Source organism: Arachis hypogaea, chromosome 11 (assembly GCF_003086295.3).
Source record: "Arachis hypogaea cultivar Tifrunner chromosome 11, arahy.Tifrunner.gnm2.J5K5, whole genome shotgun sequence".
Classification (NCBI taxonomy): Eukaryota; Viridiplantae; Streptophyta; class Magnoliopsida; order Fabales; family Fabaceae; genus Arachis; species Arachis hypogaea.
This window is the reverse complement of record NC_092046.1, coordinates 12860289-12884428: the sequence shown is the minus strand read 5'-3', so window position 1 is coordinate 12884428 and position 24140 is coordinate 12860289. Positions and strand designations below refer to the sequence as shown.

General features: G+C 36.1%; 1 protein-coding gene across 2 annotated transcripts; it reads left to right on the top strand.

The window, feature by feature from the left end:
* Window positions 1-6013: 6013 nt before the first annotated feature.
* LOC112720306 (nuclear pore complex protein NUP214) lies at window positions 6014-23883 on the top strand. 2 transcript variants are annotated; one of them, XM_025771201.3, is made up of 17 exons: window positions 6014-6621; window positions 6703-6911; window positions 9646-9814; window positions 10108-10254; window positions 13139-13263; window positions 13955-14067; window positions 15151-15290; window positions 15870-16035; window positions 16133-16256; window positions 16355-17122; window positions 17572-17724; window positions 18727-18784; window positions 19367-19500; window positions 19572-19696; window positions 20718-21054; window positions 21393-21588; window positions 21713-23883. In XM_025771201.3, the coding sequence occupies exons 1-17, from the start codon at window positions 6411-6413 to the stop codon at window positions 23701-23703; spliced, it is 5166 nt and encodes a 1721-aa protein (XP_025626986.1). In that variant the 5' UTR covers window positions 6014-6410; the 3' UTR covers window positions 23704-23883. The 2 variants fall into 2 exon arrangements, with proteins under 2 accessions (XP_025626986.1, XP_025626985.1); XM_025771200.3 differs by having other exon boundaries at window positions 21710-23883.
* The last annotated feature ends 257 nt before the right edge of the window (window positions 23884-24140 follow it).

Genomic DNA, 24140 nt, shown 5'->3' with positions numbered 1-24140 from the left:
CTTTGACAGTCCCCGGAATAGCCCAAGCTCTGTCTGCACCCGCCAACCAAGCGCACCACACCTGCCAAGTGAAGTCACAGCCAAGAAACAAATTGTGCACAAATTCTATTTCTTTTTTACACAAAACACAAATATTATCGCTATGTCGTATGATTCCTAACCTACTCAGTCTCTCTTTAGTATTGATCCTGCCTATTAGGACAAACCATGCAAAAAGCTCTACTCTTGGAGGAACCAATCCTCTCCAAATGGCACTAGTGAAGCTGTAACTTGTGATGTCTTCTGCGAGGGTCTCATTCTGCAGCACCTGCACAAAAGAATTAGTAGAATAGATACCTTTTTTTTTTTTATCAAATTTCCATACAATTGTGTCCTCTCTACTAGGCGACATTCTTACTAGTTGCAGTCGGTCATGGAGTTGATTGAATAACTTAAGTTCCCATTGGAATAACTCTCTTCTCCACTGAAAGTTCCACACCCATTCTATCCCATCACAGAACCCACAATCCCCTACCATAGATCCTTGTTGATTTGAAGCAGAGAAGAGTCTCGGAAAACTATCTTTCAACGTACCACCTTGTAGCCAATCATCCTCCCAGAAACGAGTACGCCTGCCATTTTCCACCTCCATAGCCAAACCACTGATCATCATATCTCTCCCATGTGGTTCTTGAATATTAAGCTGACAAATATCTTTCCACGGGCCACCTCTTAAAGGTAGTGGCTGTTTTGACAACATTATAGAAGGGTTTAATAGATTACACGAACAAACAACCTTCTTCCGCAGCGGACTGTCTTCCTTCGAGAAACGCCACCACCACTTGAACAGAAGCGCTGTATTTCTGATTAGCGCATCCCCCACCCCCAAACCGCCTAACTTTTTTGGAGCTTGCACCATCTCCCATTTCACAAGTGGTATACCATTTTTCCCATCTTCTTTACTCCACAAAAACCTTCTCTGTAGCCCGATTATCTTTTCTGCAACCGCTTTTGCCATTTTGTACAAGCTTAAGTAGTAGACCGGCAGACTATTTAGGACTGATTTTATGAGTACCAGCTTGCCAGCTTTGTTGAGGGACTTAGCTTTCCACAAACTGAGCTTATCTTCCACCTTGTCTATGATCAGTTTTCATGTCTTCACCAACCGGGAGTTTGCATCTAACGAGATTCCTAAATATCTGACAGGTAAAGTAGCTTGAGTGCATCCTAACAAACCACACATATCCGTCACTCATTCCTGCTCACAGTTAACCGAAATCAGATTTGACTTATCGAAGTTAATACTTAGGCCAGACATCCACTCGAAACAACGCAAAAGCCTCTGATAGTTCCGTATTGTTTCTGTATCCTGTAGGCTGAATAAAATGGTGTCATCTGTAAATTGGAGATGCGATAATTCTATGTTATCCCTACCCACCAACAGTGGAGAGATGCTCCCATTCCTGACTGCCTCACCCACCATCCTATGCAAGACGTCGACAACCAGAACAAACAGAAAAGGAGACAGCGGAGCTCCTTGTCTCAAACCTCTCTCCATTCTGAATGGCTTGGTTGGTGATCCACCTATCAACACCGACATAGATGCTATGGTCACACATTCCTTCACCCATGCCCTCCATCTTAGACCAAAAGCCATTTTATGGAGCACCTCATCCACAAAGCTCCATCTCACTCTGTCGTAAGCTTTCTGAAAGTCTAGTTTGATAATTGCCGCCTGCTTCTTACGCAATTTCAGCCATTGGACCGTCTCACAAGCAATGAGAGCACCATCATGTATCTTGCGACCCTTGACAAATGCAGACTGCGTCTCTCCCACTAAACCTGGCATTACTGACCACATTCGTCTCACCAAGACTTTGGATATCGCCTTGTAGATACAACCAACCATACTAATTGGCCTCAAGTCCTTAATTTCCTTAGCTCTGATAAATTTTGGAGCTAGCGCCACCCATGTTATATTAGCATCTGTTGGTAGCTTCGCACTTTGGAAAAAACCCAAAACAGCTGCAGTAAACTCTTGGCCAATCTCACCTCAGCATTTCTTTATGAAATTCATATTGTAGCCATCAACACCTGACGCTTTACTGGACCCACAATCCCAAACAGCCTCTCGGACTTCCTCAGGCGATGGTATCACCTCTAACTCTCGTGCCTCCTCCTCATTAATCTGCCTTACCAACCCATCGCGGATTCCAACCCTTGGATAGTACTCCTGTCGATATAGTTCTTTATAGTATCCTGTAATTGCAACTTTTATTCTGGCCTGGTTCCTCACTACTCTGCCATTAATTACCAGGGAGTCGATTATGTTGTTCCTTCGTCTAGCCGACGCTATGTTATGAAAGTATCTAGTGTTCTTGTCCATATCTTTAGCATGTTGAGAACCAGACATCTGCTTCCAATGAATCTCCTTTCTGGCATACCACTTCGCACAACAAGTAACAAGAGCCTTTCGTCTAGCCTCCAGCGTTCCATCATGACTACCAGCACTAACCATGTCGTCAATCTTCTTCATCTCTTCCTCGAATTTCTTTATCCTGTTGTCAATGTCCCCAAAATTGTCATTGTGCCATCTCCTCAGTGGACTCATCAACACCTTCAGCTTACTAGTAAACTGTTCATCACCCAAGTTTCTCCACTTATCCTTCACCATCCTCAGGAACCCTTCATGTGTAAACCATGAGTCTAAGCTTCGGAACGGTCTTGGACCTGCACTAAATCTCGCATCTTCTAGAATCAATGGGCAATTATCTGATAGCCCTCTAGGTCCTCCTCTCAAACGAGTATCTGGAAACTCCTCAAGCCACTCCACACTGATAAGAACCCTATCTATTCGGCTACAGGAACGACCTTGAAACCATGTGAACTTCCGATCAGTAAGCGGTAAATCTACTAGCTGTAAATCTTGCACCCATTTCTTAAAGTCTTCTACAGATGCCGGTAAACTAGCTGCACCTTTTCTTTCCTCCAACTTTAGTATCTCATTAAAGTCTCCCATGAAACAAAACGGAACCTGACATAGACCCACAATATAGCTCAACTCCTCCCACATCATCAGTTTTTCACTCCGAACATGTGCGCCATACACCAAACAGAATGCACAGTTAAAGTTATTTTTTGTCAGCACGCCTTGCACACAAAGCCAACCATCCCTTTATAGCAGTTCAATTTTTTAAACAGCAAGTCATTCCACATTAATAATAAACCGCCAGAGGCTCCTACTGATTCCACATATTCCCAGCCCACTGTGTCACAACCCCACACTCGAGCAACATCAAATTTAGTCACTACCTCCTTTTTAGTTTCAATTAATCCTAGCATATTCAATTTAAACTTCTTTTTCAACTCTTTCACCATACTTAACTTTCCATCCCCTCCTAAACCTCGAATATTCCAACAACTATAAATTATTTAAGCGAATTTTTACACATCTTTTTATGTTGTTTGGGCCTACACCTCCTTGCTTTCTCCTTTTGTTTTGCCATCTTTCTTTTTGCCGCCATAGCTTCATTCTGACTTTGTAAAATCGCCATGATATCTTCTTCTTCATCATAGAAAACTGCACCAAACTCCACCGCTAACTTCCATGTTTCTTTATTTTCGGCTAACTGATAATCCTGTGAAAGCCTCTGATCAGCTTCTTGATTTGTTTCTTCCTCTTCTGCATTGGATTCTATTTCCTTTGTGCCCCTTCCTTCCACATCTTTATTTTCCGCAACTTCATCCTCTTCTCCGGTCTCCGCATCCTCACTCTTGTCTTTGGAAAGCCCAAAACATGAGGATGCATGCGTTTCATCAACTCAGCACGTGGAGTCGTCTTGCGCATGCAAAAAAATCTCGTTTAAGCGAGTTACCAGATAACTTCTCTTCTGAATCGCTTCCCGAATTCCCTTTTTCGTTCCATTCTTTTCGATCTTTTGAAGTCATTGATGTATCTTAACCCTGAAACACTTAAATCAATTTAATTACGACATCGAATGGTATAAAAATGGGTTAAAAAATTAATAATTTAAAGTACAAAAAGCATATTTTTACACACAATTTCATCGAAAGCAGGATTTGAAAAATTTAATGAATTAAGCAAAAATTATGTGAGTTAGTTAATAAATTCTATATTTTTTAGTACAATTTAAAATGATAAAATAGAATTTATCACTCTACATCACTCATCATTTCTTGCTTCTATTAGAATTAAGAATGTGTTTTTTCTTAAATGCGTGTTTTAAAGTAGTCAAGGAAAATAATAATATTTTGCTGATCTACAAAAGAATAATCAGTCCCATACAAATATTAGACTGCGTTTGTTTTTGAAAATAGAACAAGACAAGACACTAAGAACAAGATATAAAGGACAAAGATACAATTTTATGTTTTTGTATTTTGTTTGGTGATAAATTAGAACATATTATAAAATTTTAATTTATTTTCATCCAAAAAATTTGAGAAGAAAAATATAATAGTAAAAGATTATAATTATAAAAAATTAACAAGAATAATAAAAAAAAAAATAAAAAATAAGTTGTATCATTTATTAGTATCTCTGTGTCTTTCTTGTCAAGATATACACAAAATACACTAATTTAATATCTCTAAATACAATATTTCATCCATCAAACACAATTTTATGTTTTTGTATTTTTATCTCAATGTTCCATCTTTATAAACAAAAGCAGCCTTACCATCTATGTTAGTCCCACGTAGGCTAGCTCAAGCTCTCAACCTTCTTGCAATTTTTGTCAACTCTTAGGCTGGGTTTGGTAAAGCTTTTGCTTTTTAAAAGTAGCTTATGAAAGCTGTCTTTTAAAAGATAGCTTTTTAAAAGCTACAACACTTGAGTTTGGTAAAATCAAATTAAAAATGACTTTTAATAAGTACAAGCACCACAATTGTGTTTGGTAAAACAGCTTTTAAAAGTTAAAAAAATTATAATAAATATGTTTATAACAAAAAATAATTTCTTTTTTTAAATTTTTTAAAAATTTATATAATATTTTAAAATAAAATAATGTTAAAATAAAAAATTCATAATAAACATAAATATAATAAATAAATTCTTTTATTTTTTAACTTTAAAATTTTATATAAGTATCATAAAAATTTATTTTATCCTAAACATCATTACTAAAAATACTAAATTAACATATTTAGTATTTATTTTATTATATAAGCATCATAATAATTAACATATTTACTTGATTTATTCTCTGTACTAATATAAATAGATTTATCATTAGTCAATAATAAAATTTGTATGTAATCCAATGTTAATACTGGGTACGTTCATTACCCACCTATATATATTGGCTCACCTTTATAGATCACAAAAAATAGGACACTTATCTCAAATAAACTACTCTTATAATTATATATCTATATTTACATATGTATATACATGTTGTTATTATAATTTTGACTAATGTTCATGCAAAGAAAATTTTATGATTGGTTTTCATAAACCAGATCAACCTCTTCCCGTTTCAAAGAACAGAGAAAAACAAACATAATAGATCTACTGAAAAAATACAAAATTAACGCAAAAAAAAAAAAACATAAATAAATAGAAGTTTATACCTAATATATGATAGAGATGTATTTGTATTGAAATTTGTGAAGATTAGGTTGAAAAATAAAAAATATATGAAGATTGTGTTAGAATTTGTGAAGGTTAGGATGAGAAGTTAGAAATATACGAGAATTTTAATGACAATATAATAGCGGGAAATACGTGCGGGAAAATGAAAAAAATTTGGTAAGCATAAGCCAGCTTTGAAAAGCTCCCTCCTAGGTGCTTTCAAAAGCACCCCTAACTTTTAAAAGCCGTAAGCACAAGCACTTGGGCTTTTTAATTTACCAAACGCAAAATGACGTGCTTGTAAAAGCACAAGCACCTCTTAAAAAAGCTTTACCAAACCCAGCCTTATTCACAAAAGAATTCATCTCTAACAGAAGAAAAAGATAAGGGTCAATTAGTCATTTTTTATTTGTTAGGGGGCAACTTGTAATGAAAAAAGTCAGGGCCGAAAAGAGGCTTTACAGCCTTTACTCGTTAAAAGGAAACATCCCGGTAACAAGTAATAACCCAGCATCTCGACCGCTCCTCTCCCGTCCTCCACTAAACTCACCTCATCTTTGCCCTACTCAGCAGTCTGCACCGCCGCATCGCCACCCAGTATCACCCACCAGCCGTCAACCCAACCCTCCATTACGACCTCCTCCAGCGAAGCTTCTCGTCGATAGCTTCGTTCCTCCTGACTCCGCCGCTCTGCTTTGCCATCTCTTCCCTGCCTTCTACTTCGCCACTCTAAACAGCTACTTCTCGTTGCGGCGGCCAACTTTGGGCGCACTCGCTTCCGCTTATTAACTACCTAACCGTACATTAGGCATTGTTAACAGTGTACATATCAGACACTATGGGCACTTCCGATCCACCAATCAAGGTCGACCTAGAAGACGAGCTCGAAGGCGAGCTAGTTGGTACCAAGGATTACTTCTTTTCCAAGATAGGCGAGTCCGTACCGTTGAAGCCCGATGAAGACTCCAACTACGACCCTGAATCCCTTCCTTCTCAGCCTCTTGCAGTCTCCGAACGCTTCCGTCTCGTTTTCGTCGCTCATTCTTCGGGTAAATATCCTAGTTTACTTCATTTCTGGTAATGTATTTGGTCCTCACTGTTGTTAATTTAGGTTTTTATTTTTATTTTAGGGTTCTTTGTTGTAAGGACGAAGGACGTTATTGATTCGGCAAACGAATTTAAAGAGAAGGGAAGTGGTTCTCTTGTACAACAGCTGAGTCTCGTTGATGTCTCTATTGGTAGGGTTCACTGTTTGGCTCTTTCCACGGATAACTCAACTTTGGCAGCTTCGGTCTCCGGCGACATACGGTTTTACTCTGTACCTAATTTCTTGAATAAGGTATTTTTTTTCCCATCATTTTGTTGTTGTTATCATTATGCTAAATGTTGATGTATTTGGATGCCTACTTTTATCTTTTTCTGTATCCAGAACTACTTTATACCTAGCTATGCCAGAGTGTGAAAACACTACTTTTTCTTATTTATTTGTTTAAGCATTTTAGTTTTGTTGGGGGAAGTGCCCAAATGGCTTTGTAGGTTCCTGAAACCCAAATATTTGATTGGTCTCTAATATGCTATTACCAAAACATTGAAACTTGAAAATTTTTGGACGAGAGGTTTGGGAAATGAAGAAATGCTAGACATACAACTAGCATTTCCCTATAAAAGATCCCCCAAAAGTGTGACATAAGCTTTAGTATTATCCATCGAGTTGGACTGGACCTGAGGAAGGTTTTGCTAAGTTAAATTGTGATGGAGTGTCTTTATGGATGAGAACTGTGCTGGCTTTGGCTGTGTGTTGCGGAATAGCTCTGGCAACTGGGTTTTTGGGTGCTGTGGTCCTGTTTTCGGCAACGGGGTTTTGCGAGCTGAGCTTTGGGCAGTTTGGAGAGGTCTATACATGGCTTACCAGCAAATGATGACAGCTGTTGTGTGTGAGACTGACTCTGCAGATGCTTTCTATCCAGTAAACCACTGGAAAATCCCTTAAGAGCATGAGGAGAGGGATTTGATCCAGCAGATTTTTTATCTGAAGTTGAAAGCTAATTGGATGATTCAGTTCTCTCTCATTCAGCGGGATGCTAATTGAGTTGCAGATGTGATGGCCAAGTTGGGAGCGCAGAATGATGGAATTGCAGTAGATTGGATTAATCCAGCTATGGAAGTCGAGCCAATTCTTGCTCAAGAGATGGGTTAGGGTGTTGCATCCCTGCCCTGCTGTTTTCTTTCGTTCCTTTGTCTTTGTTTTTATTTTTCTTCTTTTTTTTAAGTCTCACATCAACAAAAAAATTATCCATCTTTACAACTCCCCTATCTCTTCTTGATATGTTCTTTATTGCTGAGACTTCTCCATTGTCATCATAATGCATTTCATTTGATATTCTGTTCCTCTGGCAAGCTTGTAATGCATTCTCTAATTTTTGGTGCCTGAAGTTTTTGATATCTTCTGAACAACTCTGGCTTTTGCATGATCATTGTTAGTAGCTTGCAGTTTGTTGGAACAGTCATTAGGATATTGTATCACCTTATTGTATATTTTACTAAAGATTAAATTAAGTGCAATAGCTAATCAATGAGGAATTGTAGAAATAGTCAATAGCAATGTATTAAAAACTACAGTTGACTAATATTCTACTATTGTTATGATGACCCCAGACCCCATCTCATCTTGAGGCTAGTTAAGCTCTCAGATTATTGAAAGAAAGACATACAGACCTTGTATTTCCACACTGGCATTTAATAGAGTTAATTAATGATGTGCTGTTGTTGCAGGCTTTTTATCCTCTTAGTATTATTATTATTTATTATTGAGTTTTTCTTTGATGATACTTTATTTTCTAGTGTGCTCTTTGCATTTGTCCTACAAGAATTTCTTTTTCTATAGGAACAAGGCTCTCCTTATGTGTGTATAACATCTATTGATTGCTTAGAATATGTTTCTCACATGTTCTTACATCATTACATACTTTTGTTTCTTTATAAGCACATCTTATGTGGAATTTATGGCGAGTGTTGCGTGTTTTAGGTTACTTGAGCAGTTTTCATGATTTATTTTTCATGTTTTTTAATAGAATTGAGGAGGCCAAATTTTGCATTGAATATACATTTGGTTGCAGCTGAACGCTCGTTTTGATAAGGTTTCTTAAGCACATTGCTTGAAATGGGATACAATTATGCTTTCTGTATATATTTGTAACACGGTTTCATTTATTTAGACAGGGGTTCAATATCACATAGGAGGGCATGAGAAGCTTTCTTAGTTTATCAAGATGATTTATGCTTTCCATTTTTTTGGCTCTTTGCTTAGGTGGATACTTTATCCTCTTTAATATGTATTTAATCTCCACCTTAATAAGCTCCTTTCTTTTTTCTAGAACAGAACCCCCACCCCCCAAAAAAAGAAAACAAACAAAAAATAAAACTGCACCAAAACCTAAAGCAATTCTGACAATGGCATTTACGGCAACAAATCCTTTTGGTGATGCCATTGGTAAGGGGATCCTTTGGTAATCCAAGAATCACTTTTGCTCCCTTCCTAATTAGTCATCTCTTCCCTTAGAATGTTGGCACTTCCAAGAATCCCTTTTATAGATTTCTTTTAAATAGGTATTATTTTGTGTCCTTCAGTTGACACCACTCAATCTCTAGGTTTGTAACATTTCTCCTTGATCTCTCCTTAGCATCCACCCTCAACCAGAAACATTAGCAACTGGTTTAGCTATCTCCTAGTGTGACTTCGCAGTCCCTAGAAAATTTTTCTCTCTTAACACTTGATTTACTAGACTAGGATCATGTCCAGCCTGAAGTCTCATGTACTCTCTCAGTCTCTTGTTGGTTGAATGATTATCCCTATCCCTAGAAAAAATAGCTTACACAAGAATTTGCTGGATGCTAACACTACTGCCTGAGTGTTTTGGTTTAGCTTTTTGATGGGGTTTCTGTAGTAGAAATGTTAGTTTGGGACATTAGCTACTTTTGCTCTTTTAAAGTTTCCTTATTCTTAGTGTTTGTCCTGTTTATGATTTTTTAATTTGTAATGACAATCTGTTTTTTATTGCATCATCATTAACCAGGAAGTGAAGCAGTCTTTTTCCTGTTCACTCAATGATTCGGCCACCGTCAAGGACATGCGATGGATAACAACATCAGAAAATTCATTTGTTGTGCTTTCAAATACGGGAGTGCTATATTATGGAGAGGTTAATTCTCCCCTTAAATGTGTGATGGACTCTGTTGAAGCTGGTATGATACTATCATTATTCTGCTCTACTTTATTTGCCACCTTATTATCAATATTTGCTATTTGGTGTTTATTGATTTGATGGGTGAAATTCCAGTGCTAGACAGTATGAGTTAATTTCAATTTCAGTCTGCTACATTATTTGCTTCTCTACCATAGCTTCAGTTATTATTTTAGTTGTTATCTGGTTGTTGGGGAATCTTCATTGCAAAGATTCTTCACTCTCTTCCGTTTGGTTCATGCATACTTATTTTCATGTCTAATCTAATTACTTGTTCTAATTTATTTCTTCAAGTTGATTGGGGCATAAAAGGGAACTTTATTGCTGTGGCAAGAAGGAATGTTCTAAGTATTTTATCGGTTAAGTTTGAAGAATGGATTTCAATTTCGTTATCCTTCAAATCCTGGATTGGTGATTCTGACCTGAATTGTAGCATAAAAGGTTTGCATTCTCCTCTTCATCTCTCTATTTTTAATACACTAAGATATTGTATATGTGTATGTGCTCATGTTGGCTATTGTCTTTCAATATTTAAATTCTTTACAAATATATTAGCAATGATTCGATCAAAAGGACAATATCCCAAAGCTATTAAACGAATATGATTAGAAAAAATAAGTCACTACTCTTTCATACTTGCTCTCTGAGCTTGAGATCAAGATTTAATATATATTTATAGTTTTTAGGCAATCAAGCATAACAAAAAGCAGCAGAATCTAGCTGCTGATTCAATCTTTTATTATGGTAAAACATATTAGTTTTGGATGATTCTCATTATACATAAATCCCTCCAGTTTTTTATTCTATTTTTTTTCTCATTATACAAGGTTTCAATCATAAGGACAGTATGTCAAAGCCATTAAATCAATTGGAATTATAAGTCACTAGTCTATTTCTTACTTCCTCAGAGATCAAGATTAATATATATTTACAGTTTTAGGCAATCAAGCATAATAAAAAGTAGCGGCAGTGAGGGAATTAAAATCTAGCTGCTGAATGCTGATTCAATCTTTTATTAATGGTAGTCTTCGATCAAGATGTTCTCGCATTCCCCATTTGGGCAATTATGGTAGTCCCCCCTTCTACCCGATGGCCAGCTCCCTCTGCTTCACCTCCCCTGGTATTGTATGGGCTGCACTTGACACTTTCCAAGACGGCCTATACAACCTTCCTTCTTTCTCCCACGTAGTTTGTTGGTCAAACCAGGGATTCTTTTTCGGCCTTCGGGGTCAACCCGGTGGATTCTATGAAGGCGGCGGTGTGACCAGGCCATCATAAGAAAATACAGCGGGGAAACATATTGGTTTTAGACTTATACATGTAAATACTTCCAGTTTTTTATTCTAATCTTTTCCCTGTTTTCCATGTTGCTTTAAGTTTGGAATGCCTTAGGAGGAAAAGACGTCAATTGGTTTAACCACACTTTTCAATGAAATTTTAATATACAAGAAGATGCCAAACGAGTGGAGGAAGAACATTTTGGTTTCTAGGGGATATATAAAATTGCGGAAATTGCAGAGGGATCAAACTCATGACTTATGAGTCGTACCATGAAAATATGGGAGAGGATGATAGAACGGAGGTTGAGACAGGAGACAAAGGTCTAGGAAAACCAGTTTGATTTTATGCCAGGTAGATCCACCATAGAAGTTATATACATGCTAAGGAAAATGATGGAGAGATACCGGAGTAATTAAAAAAAAAAGCTACATATAGTGTTTATTGATTTGAAAAAAACATAAAATAAGATACTAAGACAAGTCCTATGGAAGGTTTTGGAAAAGAAGAATGTAAGGATTGCATATATTCATGTAACTAAGGATATGTATGATGGGGTTACAATTAGTGTGAAGACTCAATTTGGTGTAACAGAGGATTTTCCCATTGGTGTAGGATTGCATCAAGGTTCAACTCTAAGTCCATATATTTTAACATTAGTTTTGGAAGTGCTTATTGAGCATATTCAGGAACTCATGCCATGGTGCATGTTTTTTGCCTATGATGTCGTCCTTATGGGAGAATCATGAGAAGATTTAAATCAGAAGCTAGATTTATAGAGAGAAGCTTTCATGGTGTGTGGTTTGCGCATAAGTCGCGATAAGACGAAACATATGGAATGTAAGTTCGGTCGAGAGGGGGAAACACTAGCATAGAAGTAAAATTTGGAAATAGCATTCTACAACAAGTTAAGCATTTTAAGTATCTTGGGGGTATCATACAAAATAATGCAGAAATTAGGAAGTACAACATAGGAATCAAGCTGGTTGGTCAAAGTACGTCTGATTTTATATCCGACAAAAAGATACCATTAAAACTTAATGACAAATTTTATCGCATTGCCATTAGACCGAACTATGTTATATGGAACAACGTGTTGGACCACAAAAAGTGAGCATGAACATAAATTGAGTGTGACAGAGGTGAGGATGCTAAGATGGATGAGCGGCCATACACGTATAGACAAAATAAGAAACACAGATATAAGATAATGTTGGAGTAGCTCCTATAGAAAAGATGGTAGAATCTCGTCTTAGGTGGTTTGGATATGTGGGAAGAATATCAGCAGAACATCTTGTTAGGAAAATGGATCAGATAGAATATAGACAGGTGGCGGAAAGTAGAGTAAGATCCAAGAAAACCATACACGTGGTGGTCAAAGGAGATCTATGAGTAAACGGTCTCACTACAAACATGATACGTAATAGGACGTAATGACATCGTTTGATTCATGTAGCTGACCCCACCTAGTGGGATAATGTTTTGTTGTTGGTTTGACTTGAGTAGAAAAATATTTTAGAGGGTAAAGTATATTTTTTGTTCCTAAAATTTGGCAAAAGTTTCAAAAATATTACTAAGTTTTATTTTTTCAATTTTGTCCCAGAAGTTTTCGATTTGCATCAAATATATTCCTGGCCGCTAATTTTTCAAAAAATTTAGGACCAATTCAACAATAATTTCATAAGAACAACCTTCAACACAAACAAATCAAGCATAATTTTCCTGCATTTTTGTTGGATTGGTCTTAAATTTTTTGAAAATTTAGCTATCGGGGATATATTTGATGCAAATCGAAAACTTTTGGGATAAAATAAAAATTAAGGATATTTTTGAAATTTTTGCTAAACTTCAAGAACAAAAAATATACTTTACCCTATTTTAGAAGTAATTAAAAAGTTGGTATTACACTATTAGGAAGTGTCAATAAGAAATGCACTTCCCCATTTTATTTTTTGCTTGGATTTTGGTGTTGAAAATTCAATACATGGTGCTGTTTCTTTGCTATGCAGAACGTCTAACATAAAGTCTTTTCTTTGAGATGTACCAGTGGATTCTGTCAAGTGTGTTCGATCTGATTCCATTATAATTGGATGCTTGCAATTTACTGAAGATGGCAAGGAGGAAAATTATCTTCTCCAAGTTATTAGAAGTAGAAATGGTGAAATTAGGGCTGTAAGTGTAAAATTCTTGCATTTGCTTTTTGGTATCATGCATTTATTACCTATTCATGTCTATACCTCACCATATGTATTAAATTTACATTTGCTGGATCTTGAGAATGATTGCATGCTTTCACTAAAAGTGAATTTGTTTATAATATTGCTTGGTTATTGGTAAAATAAATATTTGCGGTTTAGCATTCTTTCATGATAATGTATCTAGACCTCTTTTTTTAGCTATTAGTAAATTTTTTGCTGGACATGCATTTGTTTGCCCTTGCTCAACAGCTTAAATGAATTGATTCTTTGGCTGGGAACTGAATTTGGTTGATCATTGATCAAACGATCAAGAGAGTGATTCTCCTTCAAATCTCAAATTATACATCTTAAAATAGTACCTAATGTCACTATAATTAGTTTTCCATGATGGAAATATCTTCAGTTGTAGTTGTACTCAACTAATATTTTTTAATATTAAAACTTGCTTTTAGCCCCACGTGTTTATGGATTTGGTTTTAGTCCCTATACTAACTACTAAATGGATTTTGATGTGAATTCCTATACTGGTACTCCTTTAGTAGTTAGTCCCTAACTGGTTATGCAATAAAAATAAAAATGCATTGGTATGGATGCTGTAATAACCAAAGGAACTTGCATTTGTTTTTACATGCAGCATTAAACATTTTTTTTCTTTTTTCTTTCAGGGTTGTTCTGAATTTGTTGTCCAATCTTTCTCTGATATCTACCTAGGACTTATTGATGACATTGTACCATTTGGAAGTGGACCCTACCTTTTATTGGTGTACCTAGAACAATGGTAATTGTTTTGCATTTCATGGCTTGACACTCCGTTCACCCCTTATTTCCCCCGTTTTGAATACATGTTAAAAGCTTCATAACATGAAAGCTCTTTATTGCTTTTACTATTTGGTTTTTAAGCATGCATAAAATTTGATGTATGTTGTCATCCTGACATTATAGATATCTCAAGATATAATAAGAAGCTTCATTTTGCTTTAGCCTACATTGGCTAAAACCAAATCTAGGTCTATTTTTGAACACAGTTCCAACTGTTACAAAATAAAATAAGAACTTCATTTGTTGCCTGATCTAGGTTTATTGGTCTTGATGTTCTGCTTTGAAAATAGATTCCTTGTTGTCTTTAACATTTTTCTGGAGAATTATGAGTGTTTATAAACATTTCTTTCTGTAACAAGAAATTTTTTATTTTACCATAAAATACATAAATTAACATTCTAATTAATAGTTGACAAAATACAAAGGTACAACATTGACTAATTTATAAGTACAATTTTTCTTATTATAATTATAATTTCAAAATTAAATTATACATATAAATATATATCAATATGTTATAATGTCAAAATAACAGATTTTCTGACAAGCATGTTTTTTGTGATAGAATTAGACACTTAGCATCCAGTTGGTGTAGGTCATGATATTTATGGGGACTTCCCTCTTGAACATGTTGAGAGATTGGAAACCTATGCTTTATACATAAATCTTTTGTTTTTTGCTTTTCATTTTGTATAAGGGATCCCTTATCCCCCAATTTGTATTATCCTTGTCGTCATAATGAAATTCTTTTTTTTTTTATCACACAAAAATGTCACATTTGAAAATAGATGAATTGTAGCTTATTTTAATGTTGTAAAGAAGTGGTGAAGACTGAAGAGTATCCTTTAGAAATAAAGGAGGGGAGTGAAACATAATAATGCTTTCTATAAAGGGATAAAGTTATATTTTACTCTTGATTAAAACTTATTTGATGGTCATCAATATCATGCCTTGAATTATAGTTTATTTATAAGAAGAATTATATTGGAAATGAACTTGATTTTTTCTAATTTTTAATTTTTTACTTTTTGAATAACTATAGCGAGCTTGCAATCCATGGCAACAAGAAGAATACGGATCAGCACATTATGTTAGTAGGTTGGTCAGTGGATGATTATAAGAATGAAGCTGTGCTTGTTGATATTGAAAGGGATAATTGTGTTCCAAGAATTGAGCTTCAGGGTACTTCCAAACTCATTTCTTTTTATGGTACCTCTTTTGTTTCCATCAGAAAAGGCAGATATCAATTAATGGAAATACATATTTCTTATGCCTTTTTTTTTTGGTTTCTTTTTTCCCCAATGAAAGTAGAAAGTCATTTTTACATAAATAGAATCAAGCAAATTTAGTGACCTCTGTATCGTGAGTTCTTGAGATAATGGAAGTTCCTAAGGAGGCGTCTTTAGGGGAAAATATTTGATAGACTAAGGAGTTAATGGAAAAGATAGCGAAACTTTTGTGTAACTTTGTGAGATCCAAACTCAGCCATAATAATCCAGGAAAAGTTGTCTGTTGGGCTTTTATTTCATCGAGACAGTTGCATCTAAAAGTTGAAGAGAGGATAGGCTTCCTGAAATCCAGTTTCTCCATATCTATTCAGGATTGTAGAAAACCCCTACAAATGCAATCATATGCTTTCTTGACAAACCCCCCCCCCCTCCTCTCTTTCGCACGCGCGCACAACACAAATGAAAAGTTCTATATTTACTTGGTGAGTATAAATTATATTTTATGTAAGTTCTTATGCACTTTCATTTTCAGAAAATGGTGATGATAATTTGCTCTTGGGTCTATGTATTGATAAGGCATCAATATATCAGAAAGTGGGAGTTGAAATTGGTGTGGAGGGAAGGAAAGAGCTCTCACCACATTGTGTTCTCATATGTCTTACATTAGATGGAAAACTTGTTTTGTTCCATGTTGCTAGGTATGTTATTTGAAGTATGTTTTCTATTTTGTCAGCTGTATAGATTTTTCTCCACATGGAATTTTCAAATAAAATGTTGAGAAGGAATTGTTTTTAGTCTTGCAGGCCGTGAAGTTTCAGCTGATGTTCCTGCTGTCATTGAGGGAGATGCTTCTTTGAAGCTACCCGTGGAGAATCCTTCCACTGTTTCTCATGGATTTCAGAAAGAGGAATCAGATCAGGTGTTTTTGGTCTTCAACTTTTGGATATGAAACAGAAGAGTTATTGCATTGACTGTTGGGTCTCAGTTAATGACAATTCTGATAATAATTATGTGCAGGCTTATGAAGTAAGTGAGAATCAGAAATCCAAGGCTATTGCCAATTCTAATCAAGTGGCAAAAACTGAAGATTTTGTTAAGCACCCAGAGGTGGAGTCACTGTCAAATTTGAAGTCTAATATTAAGCAAACAGTTCAAAATGTAGTAGATCTGAACCATGCCACTGATAGTAATAGTGCATCTACCTTTGAGCAACGGGCAAACTTAGGTCAAAATCCTGCAGCACTTGGATCAAATATTGGCTCTTTTATGACAAACACTCATTCTGCTACTCCTGTTTTGTCATATAATAACACTTCACAGAAAACTACTGTGATGTCTAAGGTTCCATTGAATACAAACAGTCCATGGGACTCACAGAGACCTTCTCATCATTCACCTAGTGAAACATCTTCAATTCCAAAAGGATCTGACTTCTCCTCATTTTCAACGTCAAGCCCTATTGGTGGTGTGGGTTACCAAAGTCAAATATATACTAGGGGCAGTACAAATGTTCACAGTACCAAAGTTCCTGGAAGCATCGATCAAAAACCCTCTCTTGTACAGGACAATTCTGCCATTAGGCCTATTCAAAGTACAGAACAAGTTACTACAATAAGATCCGCAAATACACAACCAGTCTCAGCATTTTCCTCACATTTGTCTTTGAATGGAAATGCAACAGCTGGCAAGTCTTCTACTCGGAAATTTCATCCTTCTAATGAGCAGCATGGAACTCCATCAATGCTTGGGATCTCAAACTCTGATTTATCAAAGCCGTTTAGCAATGTATTATTTCTGAAAATGTTTCATAGTTCCATATTTGACAGGGTAGTACTGAAGAGAGTATGTTAAGGCCTGTTTCATTTTTGTATTTTTGTTTTCTTGTTTTCATGTTTGATGTTTTTATTTTAAGAATTTTCCGAAGAAAAAAGTGAACATTTTAGAGGATTATATGTTTTCACTATATCTAAGTTTTTTCTTCATAAAATTCTGAAAAAGAAAACTGAAAGATGAAAATAGGAAGCAAAGTGGAAACGAGAGGCCCTTAATTGCTCTTTCCATCTTGCCACTTGTGCCAAAAGAAGAATCTAGACTGAGTTCCATATTTTTCTTCCTCTGCTATTAGTTTACTTTATTATTAGATGAGTAGAAAGGATTTAGAAGGAGAAAAGATAGGAACTCTTATGCAATTCTTTTCCATGTTTTAATTCTTCTCTTTTTATTCTTTTCTCTAGATCAATGAGATGACAAAAGAACTGGATCTACTGTTGAGGTCGATAGAAGAGGCTGGTGGATTTAAAGATGCTTGCACTAAGTCACTAAAAAGTTCAATTGAAGCAGTGGAGCAAGGCATGGAGACCTTATCTAGAAAATGCAAATTTTGGATGGTGATATTTCTTTCCTTTCAATTTTTTTTTTCACCTTTCCTGTTACATAACATCTTTTCCATGACATCTCTTGTTGTGGATAATATAATGTTTAATTTTTTACTTGTATTATGGTATTGACTTAATACAGATTATTTTTTAAAGTGCTGTAGAGATCCTGATTATATACCACAGCAATATTACAATAATAAAACCTCTTCCCATTTGATGGGGTTATCAATAATTTTTAATTGTGTATATTTGATACAGTCGTGTATATTTTTAGGCTAGATTAGTTGGTCCTTGATCCTGTTTTTGTCTTCAAAATTCAACAAATAGATGACTTAAAACATTGTACACGATGGAACTATTCTATAAATTGTACTATACTATGAAACTCAGGCTTTAATCTAATACATTGGTTACATTGGAAATATTGTGAATATTAATTCTACGTCATTAAATTTTGTATGTTATTAACAACTTAAACAAAAAGGGATGGGTTGGTGCTTGTATCACATTCGTGGCAAGAATTTCAACTCTGCCATAAATATGAGCGCAGTCTCTTTCTTCAGCTCAATTGGTAGTCCTAAATTCACAATCCACAGTGGGAGCAATAATTTCCTAATGGAAAATCTAGCTACTAAGATATATCTCAACTCCAAAATCAGAGAGAGGGTCACTGATGGTATCTTCAAGTTTGCCCTCTCTCTTAAGTCTTGATCTTTATGCATATCTCAACAATTGCTTTATTTATATTAAACACATACATGAAGCAGTTGTTGAGATATTCATAAACATCAAGACTTAAGAAGCTCTAGAAATGACTAGACTGGACTTTAGGGGAGCTTAGCATAAATAACCCGTTTCTTTTCACTATTGGGGTTTTATTTTAATGTTTTTTATTCATTAGGTATTCCCTTGCTCTTTTTCTGTTCTGTTCTTGTTGGTGCTGTTTCTTTTTTATGTCGTTCATATTTTTTGAGGTGGCTCATTTTCAAATGTCTGTGCTTCACTATGCAGTGCCAAACGGAAGAACATGTTGAGGAGGTTCATTATCTACTTAATAAAACCATACAAGGTGATGTTTACATGCAGATGCGTATTGTATTTTTCTCTTTAATCTGTTTTTATTTGTCCTTTTTGTATTTACTTTTTTATGTATAACAGTAAAGAGTGTATCAATGGTGACAGTTATAGGATTTCAAGAGTAATGTAAAGAAGTTATCTTACATGCTTTTTATTTTAAAAAAATAATAAAATTTTATTGGAGATCAATATATTGTCTCCAAATGAATTAAGGGAGGTATGCGTTGTTTAAAACTAGAGGGAGTAAAGTGTAATCAATATATCTCAAGATGGGGTAATTGTAATTTGCCATTGATTCCTTGAATATATCAGGTTGTTCAAGGCTTTAAGTTGGTAGTAGTCAGGGAGAGAAATAAGCAATAGGGTAATCAGATATTGATATTAGTGATGTATTGCAAAAGGCAAAACACAGGTCCAATTCATTATAGCATTAGTTACTATATTCACCATAATGAAACAATTAAACAAGTGATAAACAATGAAACATTTGGATATTCTAACACATCTAGTCTTTCCTTTTCATTAAAAAACCTGTTATTCTTTTTACTTAAATGGTTATCTTGTTGGATGACAGTTGTGGCACGAAAAATATACATGGAAGGCATATATAAACAAGCTGCTGATAGCCGATATTGGGACCTCTGGAATCGCCAAAAGCTGAATTCGGAACTAGAGCTAAAGCGACAACATATTTTGACTCTGAATCAGGTATTGGTGATATTTTTCCAATAAGGGATTCATGATGCCTAGCATTTAACAATTTTGTTCAATTGTTTCAGGATTTGACATATCAATTAATTGAACTGGAGAGGCACTTCAATGGCCTTGAACTGAACAAGTTCAGTCAATATGGTGGCCGTAATATAGATCATGGAGCTTGTCAAAATAGATATGGACCTCCTAGGTATGATAATTTGTAGCCACTATTAGAGCTTATACATTATACTTAATCCACTTAACAGGTATACACAACTTCAATTGTAGATATGTTGGTTTTCTTCTATATCCATTATCTCATTTTCCTTAGGTATTTTGTAGTACAATTCCTTTATATACAGATAAGCTTAGATATCAAGTAAACTCCTGCCTGCTTCACATTCTGCATGACTGCATGTCTCATCTGTCTTTTTAGTCTCCTTGCACATGTGTCTGCTCTAACTGTGTTCCTCATGTGGATTCAGGCTTGGTTTGGTAAAGCTTTTTGGAGAGGAGCTTGTCAAAAGCACAAGCACCTCGTTTTGTGTTTGGTAAATTAAAAGCTCACGTGCTTATGCTTGTAGCTTTTAAAAGCTAGGGGTGTTTTTGAAAGCACCTAAGGGGGAACTTTTCAAAGTTGGCTTGTGTTTATCAAAATTAAAATGTCTAATATAACCCTATAAAATAATAAATATCCAAAATTTTCCTTATTAATTATTAGTACAAAAAGAGTAATTATTCTTTATTATATCTATGTCTATTATGGTCCTTTTTACTTTTAAAAGTTATTTTACCAAACACAATTATGGTGCTTGTGCTTATCCATTTTTAGTTTGATTTTACCAAACGCAGGTACAGAGCTTTTAAAAAGCTGGCTTTTAAAAGACAGCTTTCATAAGCTACTTTTAAAAAGTAAAAGCTTTACCAAACCAAGCCTCAGAGTGGTCAAAGAGGGTTACTGGCTTACTGCATTTGTGTATCTTGGTGGTTGTTGGGTTCTATTTTGTTGTTGGTAGAGTCTATTTGGTCTTATTTTTGTAAATCTAACACACTGATTATTCTTCTCTCTCTATGCTAAGTATTGATTTACTAGTAGATAAATAAACAAATAAACTGGGTATGATGAATAATAAACTATATGGATAGGTATAAATGCTATAGACTTTGACCTTTTTCTGTGTATTGTTTTACTAAATTATAATTCCCTTTTTTTTCTCTCCTCTTTGCAGACACATGCAGTCAATGCATAGTCTACATAATGCAATTAGTTCACAACTTGTAGCTGCTGAGAATCTCTCTGAATGCCTTTCTAAACAAATGACAACATTGAGTTTAAGCTCTCTACCTAAGGAACAAAAGAATGTGAGAGAGTTATTTGAAACAATAGGAATTCCGTTTGACAATTCTTTTGGCTCTCCAGCCATGAAAGATGTGAGGACCCCTTTAGCTAAGCAGCTTGTCTCTGGTTCGACTTCTAAGAAAGATCAATCTAAAAGAATTCAAACCAGTGCTATGAAGAGTTGTGAACCAGAAACGGCTAGGAGGAGGAGAGACTCACTTGACCAGGTATTAGTCAGTTACTGGTTGGTTCGGTTTTATCATACAACTATGCCACACAATTAAGCAAGCAGATTGGTTAATGCTGCTCAGTTAATTGCTGTGGGTAAAGATTTGATTTTACTTTTTATCTCGCACTGCTGAAATTCTTGATGGAAAAGAATTTCTACTAAAAGGAAAGACACATGTAAAACAAGCAACAAAAGTCTAAAATTTTAAAATTAGTGTTGGATGCAGAATTTTCCGTGTCTTTCTTTTTTTGGATGGGATCTATATGATAGAATGTTCTGATGGATATATTGCATTTATTAATGGTTATGATGTGGGTTTTAACAACTTGGGTGCAGAGTTGGGCCTCCTTTGAACCACCTAAAACCACAATCAAAAGGATGCTGCTAAAAGAACCGCAGAAACCAAACCGGAATGGATCATTCTCTTCGTTGAAGAAAGAAAAGGTTCAAACTTCTATGATGACAGAATCTGCTTCTCAAAAATCAGATGCAGGAACACCTTCAATTGCTTTCCCTACAACTAAAATGAAAGGTGAATTGGGATTAATTGTTTATCCTTTTTTTTACCTCTAGGTATTCGATTAATATTTAATCTGACATATTATTGACCATGCTGTCTGACTTTGGTCTTTCTCTACAAAATACACATACAGCAGGAATTCTGGATTCCCCCGTTGAACTCAAACAGGGTTCAGAGCAGGCATTTAAATGGGCTGGTAGCCTCCAAGCACCCACACAAGTTTCAGAGTCCAAACCCCGTGTTTTACAAAATATCACTTCAGCAGTTCCCTCTTGGCCTGTATCACAATCGCCAGCTGCAATGATGCCTGGTAGTTACACAGAAACCAAAAATGTTGCTTCCGAAAAATTGGACGTTCCAAGAGTTAATTTATTCTCCAACAGTGATAATACATCAATACTGAATTCGAAAACACCTCAAAAATTCTCTATTCCTTCCTTTTCTAACACAGAAAAACCTTCATTCCTAATTAAATCTACTGAAATGCCAAGTACAATGAGTAAAATAACAATGGCTACTAGTGCTACAATGGGAAACAAACTTTCAAGTGCATTTACTTCTGAATCCTGGAAAAAACATGATTCTTCATCCTTGGAGTCACATTCATCTGCTATATCAGCACCATCAACCTCCCTTGGAAAGATTACTGAGTTCAATTTTACTAAAAGCCGACCCAATGAAAATATTTCTGAACTGCCTACATCTGGTTCATGTGAATCTCCGTCACCTCCAATTATTAAACCATTATCAGCTTCGCCATTGTCATCTTCCATCTCATCTGCAGCAGTGTCTCCAGCTCCAGTGTCAGTGCCATTAAGCAGACCTTTGTCTAGTTCAGACACCAGCATAAACTCTAATAGCACTATGTCAACTACTTCAGCAAGAGCTTCTGTCTTATCTGATCAGGGCCTAAAACATGCAGTGTTCTCTTCAACTACTACGTCTGGCTTGAATTCAACCTCAGAGTCACTTAAGTCAGAGATTCGGCCAGCTTCTGTGTCTAATTTAAATACAGATTTAGATGATGCTGCAGAGATGACCCCTCAGCTGAGTGAACCTCAAACACGTGAGTCTGAACTGAAGGATGGACCTCCTGGAAATCTCACTCCTACTGGTGAGGAGTCTTCGGGAAATGTTGCAAGTTCTGGACCCAATGTAGTCCCAGTTTCTCTACCAGAGCAGCCATCGTCCGATGGATCTATGCAGCTTTCGACTTCTTTCCTTACATCTGCTAATGTTCCGAGTAGCAAAAATGGGGGTATGGATGCTGGTCTTTCATATGAGGATGAGATGGATGAAGAAGCTCCTGAGACTGGTAACACGACTGAACTGAATTTTGGGAGCCTCGGTGGGTTTGGGACTAGTCCAATCCCTAATTCATCTGTGCCCAAACAAAACCCATTTGGAGGTTCCTTTGGTAATGTAGCAACAAGTTTGCCAAGCTCGTCATTTACATTCTCACCTCCTAGCGGGGAGTTGTTTCGACCTGCATCCTTTACATTCCCAAGTTCTCAGTCATCTACATCCGCCCAGTCGACAAACACAGGTGCATTCTCTGGTGGCTTTGGTGCTGGGGGAACTGGTCCAACACCAACTCCAAGTGCGTTTGGGCAGCCAGCACAAATTGGATCTGGCCAACAGGTTCTTGGATCAGTTCTTGGTACTTTCGGACAATCAAGACAGCTTGGTGGTGCTTTGCCTGGAAGTGGTTTTGCAGCTCCCGGTGGTTTTGGCGGATTTGCTGGAAGTAATTCCAATAGTGGTTTTCCAACTGCTGCCACCGGTGGAGGGTTTGCTGGTAGAGCATCGGCTGCTGGAGGTTTTGCTGGCATAACATCAACAGGTGCAGGATTTGGTGGCATAGCAGCGTCAAGTGGAGGCTTTGCTGGTGTTGCTTCCACAGGTGGTGGATTCTCTGGACTCACTTCTCCTGTTGGTGGATTTGCTGGTGCTGCTTCCTCTGGTGGCGGCTTTGGTGCTGCCTCATCAACTGGTGGATTTGCAGGAGCTGCTCCAGGAACTGGGGGTTTTGGGGCATTCAGCAACCAAGGAAGCGGTGGTTTTTCTGCTTTTGGTGCAGTCGGAGGCAGTAAACCACCAGAGCTGTTCACACAGATGAGAAAGTAGTATTAAACCTTTGAAAAATTTAGGCGCAGATGAGCAGAAAGTAGGATTTTATGTTTTTAACTGTCCAGTTCTCATGTATTTATATAAGAAAAATGGAATAGCAGATTTTGAATGTGTTTTTCCTGGCTGCTTAAAATAGTCCCTTTGAAGTAAATAAATTACCGAAATAATATTCGAAAATTCATATAGTTAATAATCTAAAATATAAGAATGGCAAATAAATTTCAGAAGATATAAAAATGTGATAAAAATAATTAGATAGTAGATATATATTTTAAAAAAGAGTAAAGTATCGTTTTTGTCCCTAACGTTTGGGGTAAGTCTTAAAATCGTCCCTAATGTTTTAAAATTGGCTCAATATTGTCCTGCCGTTAGAAATTCTTTAACAGAATTGATGGCGGGATAAAATTGAGACGATTTTGAAACGTTAGGCACTT